Genomic DNA, 17,376 nt, shown 5'->3' on the forward strand with positions numbered 1-17,376 from the left:
TACAGAAGTAGCTGCTTGCATTATTCAATTTCTTCGGTATAGTTCTGGTCACATAAGCAAGCAGTGCAGCACTGTGCGAGTGGAGCTGAAGCACAGCGGTTGGTGCTTAAACGCTAAAAAACACATGAAGTTCAAGCATTTTGTACAAGCAGCCTTTCCAGTCTAGGCCCTCTCTTCCAAGACCACATTTTACACAAAGCATTAAAACTTAAGTATTTAATTTAGAGTCTCACTAGGGTCTTCTAAAACTAATTCCTATATGTAGGTGATGACGACTGTTGCCCTTCCTATACAGCAGCCATAGTATACTGATCATATGGTGGGATCGAACAAACTGCCAAGAAGAAATGGAGTCTCAAGAACAAGAATTTTAGCAGAACTCTTTTATAGATTCAAAATCTTGCAGTTACCTTAACTAGCATGGTAATCTTAAAAAGGAGGCACCAGAGTCCCTGTGGAAGACAAGACGAATGCTCCAGAAGGAGATGCCAGAGTCTCTCCAGAGGATAAAACAAAAAAAATGCCCCCACTAAAGCAACCTGATTCATGGCTTAGCCAACCTCCGAGCAAGGTACGAAACAGCCACACATTGCTTGTTAAGGTAGATGCATGGTGCGCTCCTAGTAACTGGTACAAGCAGTTGGTGGAAAATACACCATCTGGCTATAAGGTCCTCAATCCAAAACAGAGTTCCCCCCAGATCACCCCTGTGTCCAAAACAGACTGCACCAAGTCAAATGCTTGTTGTCTCCTTTTGTGTCACATAAGCCACTGTAGGTGCACCAAATGGAAATCAAAGCATGTGAACAAGTGTGACATTGAGTAGAATTGTTTCAGTTGCTTACTCTGGACTAATACATGCACACCTCACCTCAACCTGGGGTAGAAAAAGAAATGAGAGAGTGCAAATGTGTTTAACTCAGTGCGGAGAGGGAGACTCAATTGGAAATACAGTCCTGAGTGCAGAATTCGACATACTAGCTATATTTTGTTCTTTTTCTTACTGACTCTGAGGATAATCAGAGCTATTAGAGTTGAGACCAGAGATAAGCCATCACCACTTAATATATTAGTCTTGCTTGCTTTTACCTGTTTTAATGAATATAGAGCCACCCCTTTAGAATAAGTTTTACCAATCTACAGGCTTCTAAAGAGTTACTATGAACTGCCACAGGCTTTGGATCCCACAGCAGCTCTTAAATGACTAGCACCTGTAAGGGAAAGCAACTGTTTTCTTTCCTCACAAAAGTACACACATGTAAACAGGACAGTTTTTTAGGACAGGTTTAATATTCTTCTCCAGAGACCCTAAGGGAGGGTTTACACCATACTTCTAATCACTAATATAGATGCAAGACAGTTAGGTATCTATTTTTCAGGATGTTTATTTTGTACACGGGGTTTTAAAAGCCAAAGAAAACTCAAGATTTTTAGCATTTCTCTAAAACAAACATTTTCTAAATTAACATGAAAGCCTGGCTATTCTACTCCTGCGCTTAGCAGTTCATGTACAGTAAATTGAAGGCACTGGAATAACAAGCTTTTTCTGCCACAAAACACTTTCCTTGAAAAGCTTGCATGGTATGAACAGGCTTCGTTGTTTTATATTCAAGGATCAGGCCTTCTCCCATTTCAGTTTTAATTAGTTTGGTATTGACAGCTTTACCAGCATTGCTAAAATTCGTACTTAGTCTTATAATAGCTTCAGATGGAAGGCTGGGAACGATAGCTTGCAGGTCTATTGTCGATTCCTGCCCAAAATTGAGAACCATCATAAAGACTCTGTCTAACCCATCCAATTCCCGCACATACACAAAGACGTCACTGTCATTCCAGATGTAGCACATCCACCCCCGATGGATGGGCAGCTCATTGTTGCGAAGTGAAGTCAGATCTCTGTACAAATTCAGGGTTGAGTTGGACCAGGCCATCTGGATCTGCAAGAGTTTGCATTAACAGGGTCATTGCTTTGCACTGAATGTAGGAAATAGCACTTGCCTCTCGCACCCATGCAGTCTGCTGAGAACACACCTGCCAGAATTCTGTTTTGACAATTATCTCGGTTCGAATTTGTCTGCAAATTCCACTGAAAAACTGCTTTTTCTCATGTGCTTCCTTGGCACTTGTGGAGTGGCAGAGACAGAGGTATTAGGCAGGACAGAATTTTCCCAGCACTGACGCTATTTCTTCCTCCCACAGCATCCTTACAGTACCATTTATTCAGGAGGAAGCTACAGCCATTCAAAGCTTGATACAGAACTTTTTTCATTGGGTCTAATCTACTGAAGTCACATGGTTTGTTTTGTGTTTTATTTTTCCTGTCTTCAGTTATTTTTTTTTCTTCAATTCTGGTCAGCATTGTAGATTTACTTATGTTAGAGATGGTCTGTGTTAAGTTCTTGTTACAAGGCCAGTGCTTTCTATATTATAATCATAAAAGTGAAAGACCAGATTTCAATTTAGTATTAATATCCTTTTAATAATTTTAAAGAGCTAAATTGCCACATCTACATTATAATTGCAGTTTCCCTGCTTGAGTGAATACAGGTGAAGTGGATTCTGCTCATGCAAGGATTTCCTTTTCTAATAAAATTTGTTGAGATTCAACGCCTTTTTATTTTCCTCCCTTGAGTTTGTTCTTACTAGCTACACTGCCAATCCCCACTAAGTAAAAGAAGTCAGAGCAAAATAGACACATTAAAATATTTTTAAACCAGTAGAGTTAGTCCCACATAGAGGTACCTACTTCAACATTTACACTTTGATAGTCAGAGTTAACAGGTAACCAGCTACTGTTGCCTTCAGTAAAACCAGCGTTAACTTTGCCATCCCACTGCATGGGGGATTTCTCTGGAAAGGTCACCTAGAAAATAAAGTGGTGTCAGAGCCATCACCAAGAAGTTACCTGTTTTATTAGTATATTAAAAAGTTGTCCCTTGAACAGTGTGTTCTCACATCTTCCAAATGATCATCATGCCAGTGTTGCTTTCTTTGGTTTAAGTTAAAGTTTAATAAGGAGGACATAATCCTGCTCCAAATTGAAAGAGAAAATAAGAATCAACACAGTTCCTGAACTGGAGGGAATGGATGGTCTTGTGGGTACACCATGACTGGATAAGATAGGGAATTCTCAAATGGCTCTAGGAGGGTTGTCTCCCCTTGCAACAGATGGCTGGATAAAAGTTCACCAATGACAGCCAAGATATTCTGATAAATATCTAGACATGCAGTGAGTGAATATATGAGGTAATAATGAGTCCTAAGAAAAGATGCTGTTAAAATGAGAGTAAACAACTAGTAAATGCTATTCAATGTCTGTTCTTTTGTAACCATCCTGCTTTTCACCTTAGAACTCTTCAAGCTTATATTTGCAAGGGGTACAATTTGGACAGGATTGTTTGTGTTAGAAAGATAAATTATTTCCAAGTGCAAAAACTTTATTGAAAAGCAGCTTTTAGCTGATTAAATAAAGTGTCAATGTAAAAAGTCTGAAGTTCTCATTTCAGAATTTTTCTGAATTCTAAAAAAGCTTCCTCATTGTTATTGAAGAGCTTGCCAAAAGATCTGACACTTGAATTTAATGACATAAGAGGGCATAAAATATTTTGCACATACTTTGAGTGTTTGTTTTCCATGAAAACTGTTTTTCGTATAAAGGGCACTTTTCAATACAATCTGTCAGAACAGCAGCTCAACAAAAGAAATTGTCACTTTGCTTTGTGACATTATAAATAACGGGTTTCTCCTTTTAGCATGTTCTGAAAAGCAGGGGAAAAGAAAAAGAATCCTACGTTTTCAACACTGGTAACATTCCCTTTCATCCTAACTTCTTTCAGCTTTCCCTGAAGTGTTTCAAATACTGGGGCTATAAACTGTACCCCGAGCAAATACGCTCCATCTCTCCAAGACACCCATTAATCAGGGATTCTTCCTCTCCAGACTGAAAGAAGGATGGTTTTGCATGGTTACAAAGCCACGAGCCACAGGGTAGCCACTAAAAGAGAGTAAACCCCAAGGAGCCAAGGGCAAGCCACTTCTCTGAAGAGTATCATTCTGTCAGCAGTAATCAGCAGCAGGAAGAAAACGCAGGAGGTATTTTGGCCTTGGTGTTTCTCAGAGGAAATGAGATTTCCTTTTAAATCTGAGAATCGTTTCCTCACATCTGAGTCAGACAAACCTGGCGATGACCCTGTGCCTCTTCAAGTATCTCTCTCCCTTTGGGACAAAGATAGCCAGCCCCGCTGGCAGCAGTATCAGAGGCCGTCTCCTCCCCTAAGAGGCTTTCCACAGTGAAAACAGCATCTGCCATAGGACCACAGTGCTCCAAAGTGGTCGTAAGAGGCAGAGCTGAGCTGTTCCCTTCTGACCATGACCTTTTCCAGTCATGCCCATACATCTTGGACAACGAGACACAAGAGAAGTCAGGTATGATCATAGAAGAGACGATGAATTACAGGGGCTGAATGTGAAAACTTTTAAGTGATGTAGGTCAGCCCGGCATGAAAGTAACAGATGCTTTGTTTTAATCCCTTGACCTTGAATAAACTTACTTCTGGAAATTTCCGTAGTCTAAAAAACCATAAACTTCCTGTCATGCGTTACTTGTAGCTATGACCAAGTGAGCTGGGCACTCGGTTCCCAGCCTCAGGTTCCTAAATCCTTCACAGAAAAGGATCTAAAAGACAAATCAAAACACTCTGCGTGACAAGCAAAAGCTACTTTTGCTGGCCACCAGGCAATGTTAAGCACGAACTCTGATTTCCTTTGCACAGTAGCCAGGAAATAATGGACTCCGACATAGCAATCAGGGTACTTGTGCGGGAGGAAGGAGATGGCGACTCGGTTCCTCTTGCTTTGGATGGCGGCAGCACGCTCTCCTAACCACCGGCCCAGGCCCAGTGATGGCACTTGCTGCCCCTTCTGCCGAAGCGAAGCACAGCGACACTGCTGCAAACCACGCCAGACCGATCTGGCAGAGGACAGAAACCGGGGACCAAAATCGCAGCCTAGCAGTTCAGACACGCATCAAGGACCTTGGTTGTGGTCTCTGGCCTGGCCGTTCCCACGTGCTGTCCAATGGTTTTGCTCTGGGGAACACTGAAAGCCGTCTGAACAGTGAGAAAGACTGGGTTTGGTTAACTAACAAAAGTTCTTGTATTTTTCAAAGTTCTGTTACTCGGAACTGAATAAGAACAGGATCAGAGTTTATGCACTCTTCACTTACATTTTCTGATGCAGTGTTCTCCATGCCTATTTCTTCACCATAGTAAGTCACAGGAGTACCAGGGAGGGTTAAAAGCAGCATGTTTATAACATTGATGTACTCCTTCCCAATCCGAGATGAAATCCGAGCAGCATTAGGGCTTCCAACCTGAAGAAAACATCATTCTGTTAAACACAAATTATAAAATTCCATGCATATGTGAAACTGATTAACTAATTTAACAAGGTAGTAGGTTTGGGTTTTTTTAATTTTCCTTTTTTTCTTTCCCCCCTCCAGGCCTGTGAAGGCAATTATATTTTTTATCTTGGTGCCAGTACAAACTTCTGACCCAGATCACTTAGCACACAGCAGCCCTGCCAGCAGCACACGAGGCAGAAGCGAGGAGAGATGACAAAGAACATCTTCCCACGATTACAGGTCCCTCAGATTTCTGCCATTTTCTCTGCTGTGTGAAGGTGGTGCTTGTTTGGAAAAAATCTCTTGCACATCCTAAACATGCTTGCTAGCAAAGACCAGCGAGGTTTTAAGGTAACTGCTCTCAGCTGCCTGCTCTGTTCTTCCCTGGCCCTGCGAGGTTTCCAGAACCCATTGCACTGAGTTGGTTAACGGCCAAAGATATTGTCCCAGTCCCATCCTCATTGGTGGCTGAAGCCAATGCCACACATGGCACTGGAGACACCGAGGGAGAGGCATGATCATAAATTCCTTTCTGTCACCCTTGCACGGGCAGTGTAACTTATCAAAGGGCAGGACAGCTGGCCGGTTGGCCAATGCCAATGGCTACAACAGCTGAGAGTTCCATCTGGGTATCTACTACAGCTCAGACACGGGCTCAGGCTGCTGCTGGTTCCACTGAAATCAGTGTGTATGTGCGGAGAAGGTTTCTATCACCATAAGAGGAACTACCATCTATAGGTTTCTATCACCTACAGAAACAAGACCTTCTTATAAGAGTTAGTCTAGAACTCTTACCGCCCAGTTTGGCCATTTTCCTGTAGGCATGTTTTTCATCCACAAGTTGACAGCTTCAAAAATACTGTTGCCTGATAGATTTTTCATGTTAATTAGGTTGTAATTGAAGGGAAAATCTGCTTCTTCGATAAAAGTTGTTCCATAATACATCATTGTTGCTTCAATGTCTTCCTTCTCATCACCATCAGAACCCATAAACCTACAAAGACGTACACAAGTACCTTTCTTGGCTCATTCTTGGTTTGCACAGAGTGGAAGGAAGCTAGGAATGGTGTTGGACATACTTGGAAAATAACACATCAAGAATTCTGTTCACTTCTCTACTCCCCATCAAAAAAGATTAATACAGAGAAAAAATGTTTTTGTAAAATAGACAAGTAGACAAGGAGAAATATTTCTTGGAAATTTCTGGGCAAAAAATCTACAAGAGTCAACAAAAGGCTGTAAGTATCTGACTGAACTCCTGTCTTTCTGAATCTACATCCACATTCTCCATTCCAGCAATTTCCATGCCTCCCTTCACAGAAAAGGACTCGGCGGTCCCCCAGGTTGAACATGAGCCAGCAATGTGTCCTTGCGGCACAGGTGGCTAACAGTATCCTGTGCTGCATGAGGAGGAGTGTCGTCTGCAGGTCAAGGGAGGTGACCCTTCTCGACTCTGCACTGGTGAGGCCACATCTGGAGCGTGGTGTCCAGTTCTGAGCTCCTCACTAGGAAAGAGACATGGACTTACTGGAGAGAGTCCAGCAAAAGGCCACTAAGACCGTTAAGAAACTGGAGCATCTCTCCTATGAGGAGAGGCTGAGAGAGCTGGGACTGGAGAAGTCTCAGGGAGGGAATCTCATCAATATGTACAAATATCTGAAGAGAGAGTGCAAAGACGACTGAGCCAGGTTCTTTTCAGTGGTGCCCAGTGCCAGGAGCAGAGGCAATGGGCTCAAACTGAAACACAGGAGACTCCCTCTAAACATTAGGAAACACTTTTGCACACAGGCACAGGTTGCCCAAGGGAGAGGTGGAGTCTCCACCGTTGGAGATGTTCAAAAGCCATCTGGACACAGTCCTGAGCAACCAGCTCTAGGTGGCCCTCACGAGCAGGCAAGTTCAGCCAGATAACCTCCAGAGGTCCCTTCTGAACTCAACCATTCTGTGATTTTAACGATCTCTGACTATGTGTCTGACATGAACTGTACTATTAATACTATACAACAAATCAGCCACAGGGCTGATTAATTACAGTCTCTTTACGGTCTGAATGGTTGCCCATTCTGCTCACTTTTGTACAGTCCATAGACACAGCAGAACTAGCAGGGCAAATTTATTCCCTTTCCCTAACACACTGGGGAAGAGGCAATACAGCCGATGAACCACTATTTGCATTTGGAGAATAAAATATTTTTAATAACATAATATGCCATCAAAACAAACACACACAAACAAAGAAAAAAGACCAAAAAAACCCCACCAACCCACACAAACAAAAACAAACCAAACCATTTTATTGCTAGCAAGAGGGTGACAAATATTAGAGAAAATTCGCTAGCTGTAATAACAATTACCTGTATCGTCCAGGTTCCCTGCTGAACTGATTCATAGTTTGGCGGAAGCTACGGATGATATCATGCATACCAACTTGCGTGGTTGTGTAGTCATGGTAGAGCTGGGAATAGGCTGTTATAGTGTCCTTGAAGAAGAATGCAATATTTCCCATTAGCTCACCAACATTTTAGATTGCGAAACTCTCCAAATTCTGCCCATCCTTTCCTGATACAATGCACCAGTCCAGATAAATGTTAACTGAAATGAGTTTAGCATGCCAACACTAACAGCGCAGATCTGAGCTGCACTTGGGAAACTCTGGAGATAGGACAGCAGAGGAATGGTTATTTTGGATCCCGTCTTGCAAGAGGGAGAGTCCACTGGCAAGACCACCCAACCAAGCCCATCTGGAACAGTGAGCACAGCAAGTGCTGGGGCCACTCCAGGCTGGAAAGACAGTCAGTGTTTCTGTCATAACTTACTAAGGCAATGATACTTGCTTCATGTGATCCCCAGCTCCGCGGATCCCCAGTATCTTAGCACTGGCACTACCTGGGAATGTCCCCGAGTTCAGTGCCTCAGCAAAAAAACCCAGCATAAATAACAGGGCACGTGCCTCTGAATGTGTCTGGCCACCTCTCACTGTGACATGCTGCCTATATGGGGGGGGTTGGTTTTACTCCAATTTGTACCAGCAATGCAGAAGAAATACATGCTAGTGACTGCCAGGGGACCCCAAGCGAGCAAGCCCCATGTAGTGGGCTCCCCAAAGACAACCAATCCACTATTAAAACCACAAGACTGGTCTTTTTAGAATATAAATCGAAAAGCAAATTATTTTAAACCAAAGATTCAAAGCAACTGTGTCAGAACAGAAATATGAAGTGTCTGTGGACAATTCTGCTCCCACCCACAGGGCTCCTGCTTGCAGGTGTCTCACACTGACCTACACCCTCAGCCCAGGGGCTTCTTCAATGATCTCCTTCTGCAGAGAGCACAGGAGCCACCTGCCTTCCAAAGGACATGACTGACTTAGTCTTCCTAAAGCCACAATTAAGACCCAAAAGAGTAGAAATATATACTCTCTTGCCCCAGTGGGAAACCCAGGAAAAAACAGCAAAGACAGAGACATAAACATTACCGAATTCTGGGACTTGTTCACTTGAGGCTCATCCCGTAGATGCGTTGCTTCTAAAAGAAATTTAACAGCGCTGAAACTAAATCCATCAACTCCTTTGTTGAGCCAAAATTTGATAATATCCTAGACAAAGGTAAAAGTTGAGAATTCCAAGTGAGCTCATCCTATTCAAAGCAGTACATACTTAAAAAGAAAACTAAACATGTTAGTAGGTATTAATATGTAACAATTTATTTTTTAATTTGTACTTCAAATTTTACTAGAAGCTAAACTGAATCATGTTGATCCAAGGTCAAACCAAGGTCTAAATAAAGCATGTCTTATTATTTCTTCCCATATAAATAAGAAAAAGACTGCTTTGTAACTTCTCCCATAATTGATGTGACCAAAGCCAGGGCTTGCCTCACTAAAAGCCATTTTAAATCTCATCCATCAAAACGCCTGGGCTCATGCTAAGCACTGTTGTTGGTGAACACCCGTCATGGCTGCACACAATTAGAACACATTGATTCAAATATGCAAGAATGTTGTTCTGCACAGACCTTGTGGCACCAATTTTCTTTTTACACAATAGAGCTCTTCAAATGTTTTTTCTCACGTATTTGACCGATGTGAATTTTTTTTATTTTATTTTCAGTCTTATTTGTTGATTTGCAGGAACGTGAAAAGTTATTATCCAGGTTAGCTTCTATCGATTTGTAATTTCACTATCAAATTCAGAGTTTAGTCACGATTAGTAAAATTATAACTTGCTTCAGTAGCTATTATATTACTACAGTTTTAATTGCTCTAGTTTTAACAAACAACTCTAAAGTTCAGTCCCTCTTGAGTGGTTTCTGCAAGTGCTCTTTTAGACCAGATACGTTTCTTTCTCTGAGGACAAAGACTTTTTTTTAAAAGACAGCTATTGAAGTGCCTATTTAAAAAAAAAAAAGTATGAAGTACACTTGCCTGAATAGGCTGGAGTGGAACCAGTCCACACTCAAGTTTTACATAATTTTGTCCAGTAAATAAAGACTCTACCTTATTGAGCTGTACTTTCTCATAGAGCCATTGTGAAAGCATGTGTCCAGTGCCTGTCCTGAATCCACCAAAAGTTAATCCATGCTTATGCACGTACTCATCACAAAAGCAACACCAGGTATCAACAGTGAAAATATCAAGCACCAACTTGGTACTCGCTGATACCGACCTACTTTTATTTACGCAAGAAAGTTACAACATGCTGCTCAATTTCATTGCTCCCACGTACCCTTTGGCTAAACCAAAGACTTGAGCTTCTCTGCAAGGGTAAGTTTGCTTCCTGCTCAGTCCCTAACCTCCTGAATCAGGATTTTGAATTAAAATACCAGACAAAGATTATTCCTTAACATGCAGGAGCAATTCATGTTCATAAGAATTTTACCAAAGATTGGTGTTATCAGGTCCAATCTACTAGCTCTCATTTCATTTCTTTGCATAGGAAATCCAGCATCTATGTGCTACTGGAGCTTGAGTAATGTATCAGGTGCTATAAAAAAAATAGCCAGGACTATTGAAAAGTATGTGCAATGCTAGGAAAAAAAAAACAGAGTGGAAAGACGTGGAGTCAAGGCAAGTATCAAGACAGAGAGGTTACTAGCATAGTTCTTCAAGAATCAGTCCGGAGAGCAAGCCTCACTTCATGCTTTAGGTAACAAGTATGGCCAGGAGCATTTTGTTTCTTCACGTACATGCAGTACCCACGGTGGGGAGGAGAGAGGCCCCAAAGACAGCAAGAACATCACACTTGAACTGGGCAGCTGTGGGGACTATCGCCAAAGAAATGCAGCAAAATTCAACACTACAAAGTCAAAGCAAATGCTGAAGGATCAAAACACTTCGGGTAGCTGTACCACCTAACAGGGTATAACTTAAAGAAAAAAAAACACACAACCAAAAAGCAGCAGTTGTCAGGCTCTCCATGTTCAGGGCCAGTTCCCCATGTTTTACTGAGTTCTGCATTGTCTGCTGGGAAATGCGTGAGGTTTGAGCAGAGCACCGCCTTGCCCTGGTGAAGACACTCTGGCCTTGATGGCTGTGCATCTGTCTCTCCCCCCCATAAAGTCACCAGGGATGTGGACAGATCGAAACTCACTATCTCCCCCTTATCCACAAGCCCAGGCATTCCATGAAATTCAGATCAGCATTGCTTCACTTCCATGACAATGCAAACATCTCTCTGCTAAAACAAAGTTTCATCCCCACCTTTGCCTGGCTAATTAACAGCTCCTTGTACCAACAGAGATAAAAACTACTCTCCACTTGCGTGATTCAGCTCTGTTCCAGCACAGGCTTCAGTGCAAGGCATTATTTGACTACTAGCACCAGCTTCAAAGCAAGTAACAGCAATCTCAGGACACAGAGAGGTACAATACCTATGTCACTCTACAGTATTCTGCCCGGGCATATTTTCTGTTAAATTCATCTCATTCTGACCATCCACATTTGAGAAAAACTTCAGGCTGGAAGCGCTGTGAGGAATGAACAGCAGCATCTCACTTCAGGGAAGACTGGACGAGCCCACCCCATTTAATCTAGTTTAATGGGAAGCTGAAGGGGGATGTTGTCAGAGCTGAAAAGCAGATAAGCACAAACAGGGGTGGGAAAAGCTATTTCAGCTGAGGGACAGGTTTAGTTCATAGAGAACCAAGTATGAACAGTTTGCAGATAATTTAAGGCTGAAGAGTAGAGGGTCCTGAAGCATCAAAGAAATTTTAAGATAGCTGTTTGTGGGAAGAGAAAGTGAAAAGGAGGTTCTTTAAAAGTGCAATAACCTGTTCCAAAAACTCATCACTATCTTCCCAGGTCCCTGTGTGAGCAGTGGACTTAAGCCAACAAAAAAAGCAATAGTTGTACTTTCTTAAAATCCAGAGGATTGCAACACCACCTGCTGCCAGTGCTCCCACTCAAAGGCAATTTTATTCTGATTTTTTTTTTTTTGGTTGCTTGTTTGCTTTTAAATTAAAAAGAGTACAATGAAGTAGCTTTGATACTGGAAGCATCACAAGCTAAAGCTTGAATTTTGCTTATTAGCATGTTTGTCTAGACACCTTTTTGTTTCAACAGTTTACATAAGATGCAGTCCTTGAGTTCCTTCCAACTAGACTGGAAATTGTGTAGCACAAATAATAAGAGAAATTAAGTGTAGAAATAGCTGCCTTGCTGCTGGTGCCGCAGCAGCGGGTTATATACTTACACGGATTTCTTGTTGGACAGCAAGGTTGCGAAAATTTAAGTCTGGCTGTTCCTTCCCGAACTGATGAAAGTAACATTGCTTTCTCACATCATCAAACTGCCAGCTGGAATTCCCAAAGACACTCACCTGTTCATATAAGCAGGGATAATCAGAACTCTTAATTTAACAAACATTTACTCCTGTGCACACTTGAAGATGTGGTGCATTACAAGCATATGATAAAGCAAAAAAGCCTAAACAATTGATTAAATTTTGAGGAGATTTTGGTACTCAGGTTTTACATTTCCTTCTCCCATTAATTGCTCTCCCTTTAGTCATGCTTCACTGTGTGCATTTCTTGTTCAATCTTCTGTTTCATTGTTTTCATCCTTTTTTTTTTTTTTTTTTTCTTTCAAGTAGACTTTCACTGGGAATTATTCAGAATAGAGTGGAAAACACGGGTAGGAAAGTTTTGTTTGGAATTGTTTTCCCTAAAGCTTATTAAAAATAAGTTTAGTTAACTCAGTGCTTTCTGCAATCTGGTATTATCCCTTTGAAGTGCCAACAATAGTCAGCATGTTAAAACATTAACTTTATCATCTCTATAATAAGAGATTCCAAAAGCTAAGATAGCTCTTAAGACTAAGGTGGTTTTTTTGTTTGTTTGTTGTTTGGGGTTTTATTTTGTTTGGTTGTTTTTGTTGTTGTGGTTTTGTGGTGGGCTTGTTTTGTTTTTAATTACACTGTAGCTGGTACAAAATATTAACTCCACCTTGAGTTTTTAGAATATACAAGCTGCTAATCATGCACCTCTCAGTTCAAATTTCAAATAAATATATTTGAAATAGGCCACCCACTTTCTGGCCTGATCGCCCCCAAGAAAAACGGAAAAACAAACAAACAAACACAAACAACAGCCAAGAACACACTGTTTTGTTTCCCTCCCCACCAACTATGATTTCAGAGAAGCTGAGATGAAGTTTCTAGAGTTGAGTATCCAGACACAGAAGGGGGCACATGTGAACAACTTGTGTACAATTTGTGCACAACTATCCCCTTTTTTTTTGTTTGTCTAATGAGTGAAGAGTTAACGCTGCAGGAAAGAAACAAAAGCCATTTCAAAAATTCTGTTGAAAGTAGGAACCCCTCCACCTTCTACCTGGTTTAAATCTTAATCTACACTAACTCATTTAGTAACACCAATAACACCAGTCCGTACCACTCAACAGTCAGTTATAACCCAGTGTACGCCGGGACAGTTCTGTCACAGCTGCTTTTGCTCTGTGGCAACCTGCATCGCGCCTGGGGTTTGCAGGTGTCCCTGCCCGCGTTTACCCAGTTGTTTGGAGGAGTGACGGAAGCAGCAGCCTCCCCGCAGTCCTGCCAGATGTAGTAGTCCGTGTACTTCCCCGTCCGATTGCGACTCAGCTGAAACCACTGGTGTTTGTCACTTGTGTGGTTTGGTATTAAATCCATTATCACCTTTAAGCCTTAAACCATTAAAAAAACCCAAACAAACAAACAAAACAAACAAAACAACAAAAAAACCCACATTAATTTCAGCCTTTTATGACAAAGGTCAGGTTTTTTCTTCATGCGGCATCAGAAGCATTTGGGCTCCTTCCTTCCCGGAGGTCTGGCAAAGAGAAAGGCTCTCGATGGAAGGGCTTAGGCTTGAGAGACTGGTGGGCACATTACATTTTGAGCCAGCACAGCCCCCTTGTCTGCTGATATGGGAATGCATAAGGCACAAACAAAAAACCTCAGGCTGCTGATGCAGTTAGCCCAAGGAGAGTCTGCAAGGAGCTGCAACGTATCTTGCTGGTATTGTTTCCTCCTGCCCATTGCTGGGGAGGGAAAAGAGGGGGAAGCAAAATCAGAAGAGATTTCTGCTGTTATGAACCACTTCCACTGACTGACTTCCACATCTGTCTCCCACCTCCCAGGTGGGAAAGGCACTTCGCCAGTCTAGCATCAGTGAGCACTTATCCTTCCTCACCCTTCTTAGATGTTTTTTGAAATCGTGAATGTTTTTAGGACTGGCAAACCATTTTCCATCCAGCCAAACAGCTGTAAGGGGAAACACCTGAGCAAACATTTGGTCTAAGGCGTAAACACACCAATCAAGGACGCGATCGCAGGAAGAAAGCCCATATTCCCTCCCAGCCTCATAGTTTTCTTCAGAAAGCAGCCATCAGTCATAAAATTCAGCCAGAAATAACTGCATCTCAGCCTTGATCCCCCAGACTACCGATGCCCATATCCGTATGTACCAGGGAGCACGGACAGTATGTCAGATCCCCGACCCGTGAACACCCTGCAAGGGGACCGTTCCTCACAGAGGAGCTACCACAGCCCGACGCTGCTGCTGGAGCTCCCCGCACCCCTGGTCCTGCTCCCAGCACCACCCCAGTGTGATGCTGGGGGGTTCACCCGTATTCTTCACCGGCACCTCCATCTGCTCCTGCTCAGCACCACCCTGGGGGAACTGCCAGGCGCACCAATGGAAACCTCAGCTCACAACCCAGCTGCTGCAAGGTGCACCTGTATAACGTGAGTTAACATCTTTTTAATAGAGTTATTTTGCTCGGAATTGCGGCTTACCTCGATCATGTACGGCTGCAAGCAGATTCTCAAAATCGCTCATTGATCCAAACATGGGATCAATATCATAGAAGTCTTCAGCTCCATAGCCAAGGTCTTTTAAGGGAGACTTATAGAAAGAGGTGATCCAGATAGTTTTTATATTCAAGTATGTGATATGGTCCAGTTTTTCTTGGATACCTGTTTAAAAGAAAAGGGTATCATCTGTTTAAAAAATACAAAATATTTATCTTGAAATATGTTTGCCATGGGCCCTCAGTCAAACGTGGTACACAGGTCCCTTTGATACATAACCATCCCCTGTTTTCACTGATCTCAGCTGGCAGGGCAATCTTGATGATTCTTCAGGGATAACATGAGATCACGGAATAGAAACTATTCAAAGCCGTTTTTATAAGGAAGATAAACCAGGAATTTTTAAAAAATTGAAGCAAATTTATATTCTGTACTATAAAAATATTTACAATTTCATTTAATAAATTTAACACACACTTCTGAATACAAACTCCCATATTTTCTTAAAATGCAGCAACAGCATTGCTTCCACATTTCAAAGAACATCTATTAATCCTCAGACCACCCAGAGGGAATTACAATTTTGATGCAAAGATCCCAGGTTTTCCTTGTCATTAGGAAGAGTCTCTTAGGTTTTCTTTTCTTTTTATTTTGTTTTAGGACACCTTAGATGTTTTGGTTTGTTGTGGGGGTTTTGTTTGTTGTTTGGTTGGTTGTTGTGGGGTTTTGTTTGGTTGGTTTGGTTTTTTGTTGTTTTTTGGTTGGGTTGGTTGGGTTGGTTTTGTTTTTACCTCAAATCTCTTCTACCTTCCCAATATGTTACTACTGGCATACAACGATAGAAACAGTTTCTTCTCTTGCTGGTATATTACAGCGTTTCCTGTCCATTATGGTGTCGAACCCTCCTGTTCTGGAACTCAGTCTCAGCTAAGCTACTGGAAAGTGGCATTGCCTCTTAGTACCAGGTACCCCTTCTCAGTGCACTCATAGGAGCCCAAAACCACCCAGACCGTGAACAAAAAGTAACACATCGTTCTCTGCTCTTTCTCCATTTTATTTTCTCATTTTTCCTTATGGAGAGGCAGGCGACCAAATATGACAAAGTGCTCAGCACCCCTTTTCCTCCAGGTTGACCTCAGACATTCCATTCTGATGGCAGTTGTGCTGCTGCTCGCTCTCAGCCCCACCTCTGAACATCTGTTTAACTCCAGGTTTCGATTTAACAACTTGAGCAAGAAGCTCCTAGATCTATTAATGACAATGTGAATTGCCATTAATGATCAGTCAGACAAATTTTATTCCTCCCTCCAGTAGAGTGGCTTTCTCTACTGGGAGATTTCTCCATCTGTATTTTTTTAAGTATATATACAAGTGTATATACACACAGAAGCTACTTCTACACAGCTTTGCACGTACCAAGAATAGAAACACGCTCACCTTTCAGATCCCCATTCCCATCCATGTCGCTGTCCTTGAAGGATCGAGGATAGATCTGGTAAATAGGACTGGCCTGCCACCAGTCAAGACACTTTGGCGAGAGCGCAATAATCGTGATCGTAGCACACACCAGCACGATGGCAGCAACAATTATGAGCCAGAAGAGAATCTCCCTGGTGACTCTGTACCGGGCTTGGCTGGAGAACTTCAGCAAGACTTCCTTTGGCATCCCCGCATAGGGCTTCAACGCCAGCTCCTCCGCAGCCGCTGTGCCTACATCAATATTGCACGTTTTTGGCGTTTCTTCTTGGCTACTGGTTTCAGTCTCCTTGTCATCAAAAGCCTCATTTTGAACAAATCCGTTGTTCTCCACACCTCGTTTCTCGCTCAGCTCCATAGGTAAGCTCTTCGCTCCCTCCTCCACCATTTTACTCCTTGGGTCTTGTCCTGGAGACTCCGGCCACAGCAAAGTGGCGTGCCAACATACCTTTGTTCAGTGAAATGAGAAGCAGTGTAATTAGCACCTGGGTTTATAATCAATCCTGACCAACTGGTCAAAGTTCAAAAAGAGACAGAAAGGGCAAAGTGCTGCCGCTCTTCAGTATAATAGGCATCTTTGGCAAGATAACAAAGCGCTACAAGGAAGCACAGTCTTCCAGGGAGACAAGCCTATTGCTCCTACCAGCCGAGCATGGTTATGTTTACTGCTGCTCCCTCCACTACACCAAACTTCTCTCCTTTTGACAGCAGGGAAAAATTGAGGTTTGATTTTTTTTTTTTCTTTTAGCCAGAAAAAGGTTTAGTAAATATGCAGCTTTCCAGATTGGTCATTGTCCCCCCTGCCTAAAGTGGTCTGAGCATTAATAAGTAATTTAAACACAGACAGCAGGAACTAACGAGGTGTTGACAAAAGCAACAATACAAACTAAGAAGTAAAGATACAACATCCTGTTGCTCTTTGTTTCCCACAGCTTAGAAAAAACCAAAACCCCCTAAACTAACCTGACCCAGCCCAGCCGTAGCTTTGAAGCAGTAACCACCAAAAGGCACATACCAATCCTGTGATTCACGGCATGTGACAGGTTGCTACACCCAGAGCTGTCTCCAGGTCAGTCAGGACAGCTCTGCACAGGCACAAGCAAGACTCAAGAGAGAAAAGCCCACTGCCCGCTATTAATTTTTTTTTTTTTTAAAGAATAAATAAATTGTTTAAAGGAAAGCGACCTTTCCCTTTTCTCTCTGCCCCCTTTC

The 17,376-nt window shown here is 42.3% G+C and overlaps 1 protein-coding gene across 1 annotated transcript; it reads right to left on the reverse strand.

Moving 5' to 3' along the window:
• Positions 1-1,496: 1,496 nt before the first annotated feature.
• Positions 1,497-16,552, reverse strand: SLC3A1 (solute carrier family 3 member 1). Its single transcript, XM_065632193.1, has 11 exons — positions 16,403-16,552; positions 16,126-16,366; positions 14,674-14,853; positions 13,405-13,559; positions 12,091-12,216; positions 8,877-8,996; positions 7,756-7,880; positions 6,197-6,395; positions 5,195-5,371; positions 2,747-2,863; positions 1,497-1,937 (listed from the first exon to the last, which is right to left on the reverse strand). The coding sequence occupies exons 1-11, from the start codon at positions 16,550-16,552 to the stop codon at positions 1,497-1,499; spliced, it is 2,031 nt and encodes a 676-aa protein (XP_065488265.1).
• Positions 16,553-17,376: the final 824 nt, after the last annotated feature.

The sequence above is a fragment of the Caloenas nicobarica genome, chromosome 3 (assembly GCF_036013445.1).
Source record: "Caloenas nicobarica isolate bCalNic1 chromosome 3, bCalNic1.hap1, whole genome shotgun sequence".
In the NCBI taxonomy this organism is placed as follows: Eukaryota; Metazoa; Chordata; class Aves; order Columbiformes; family Columbidae; genus Caloenas; species Caloenas nicobarica.

Coding starts and splice junctions, on each gene's coding strand:
- SLC3A1 (XM_065632193.1), bottom strand. CDS start 16,552: ATGGTGGAGGAGGGAGCGAAGAGCTTACCTATGGAGCTGAGCGAGAAA. Junction 8,997..12,090: donor CTGTCCAACAAGAAATCCGT/GTAAGTATATAA, acceptor ACCTTTGTCTAG/GATATTATCAAATTTTGGCT. Junction 5,372..6,196: donor GAAAATGGCCAAACTGGGCG/GTAAGAGTTCTA, acceptor TGTTTTCTTCAG/GTTGGAAGCCCTAATGCTGC.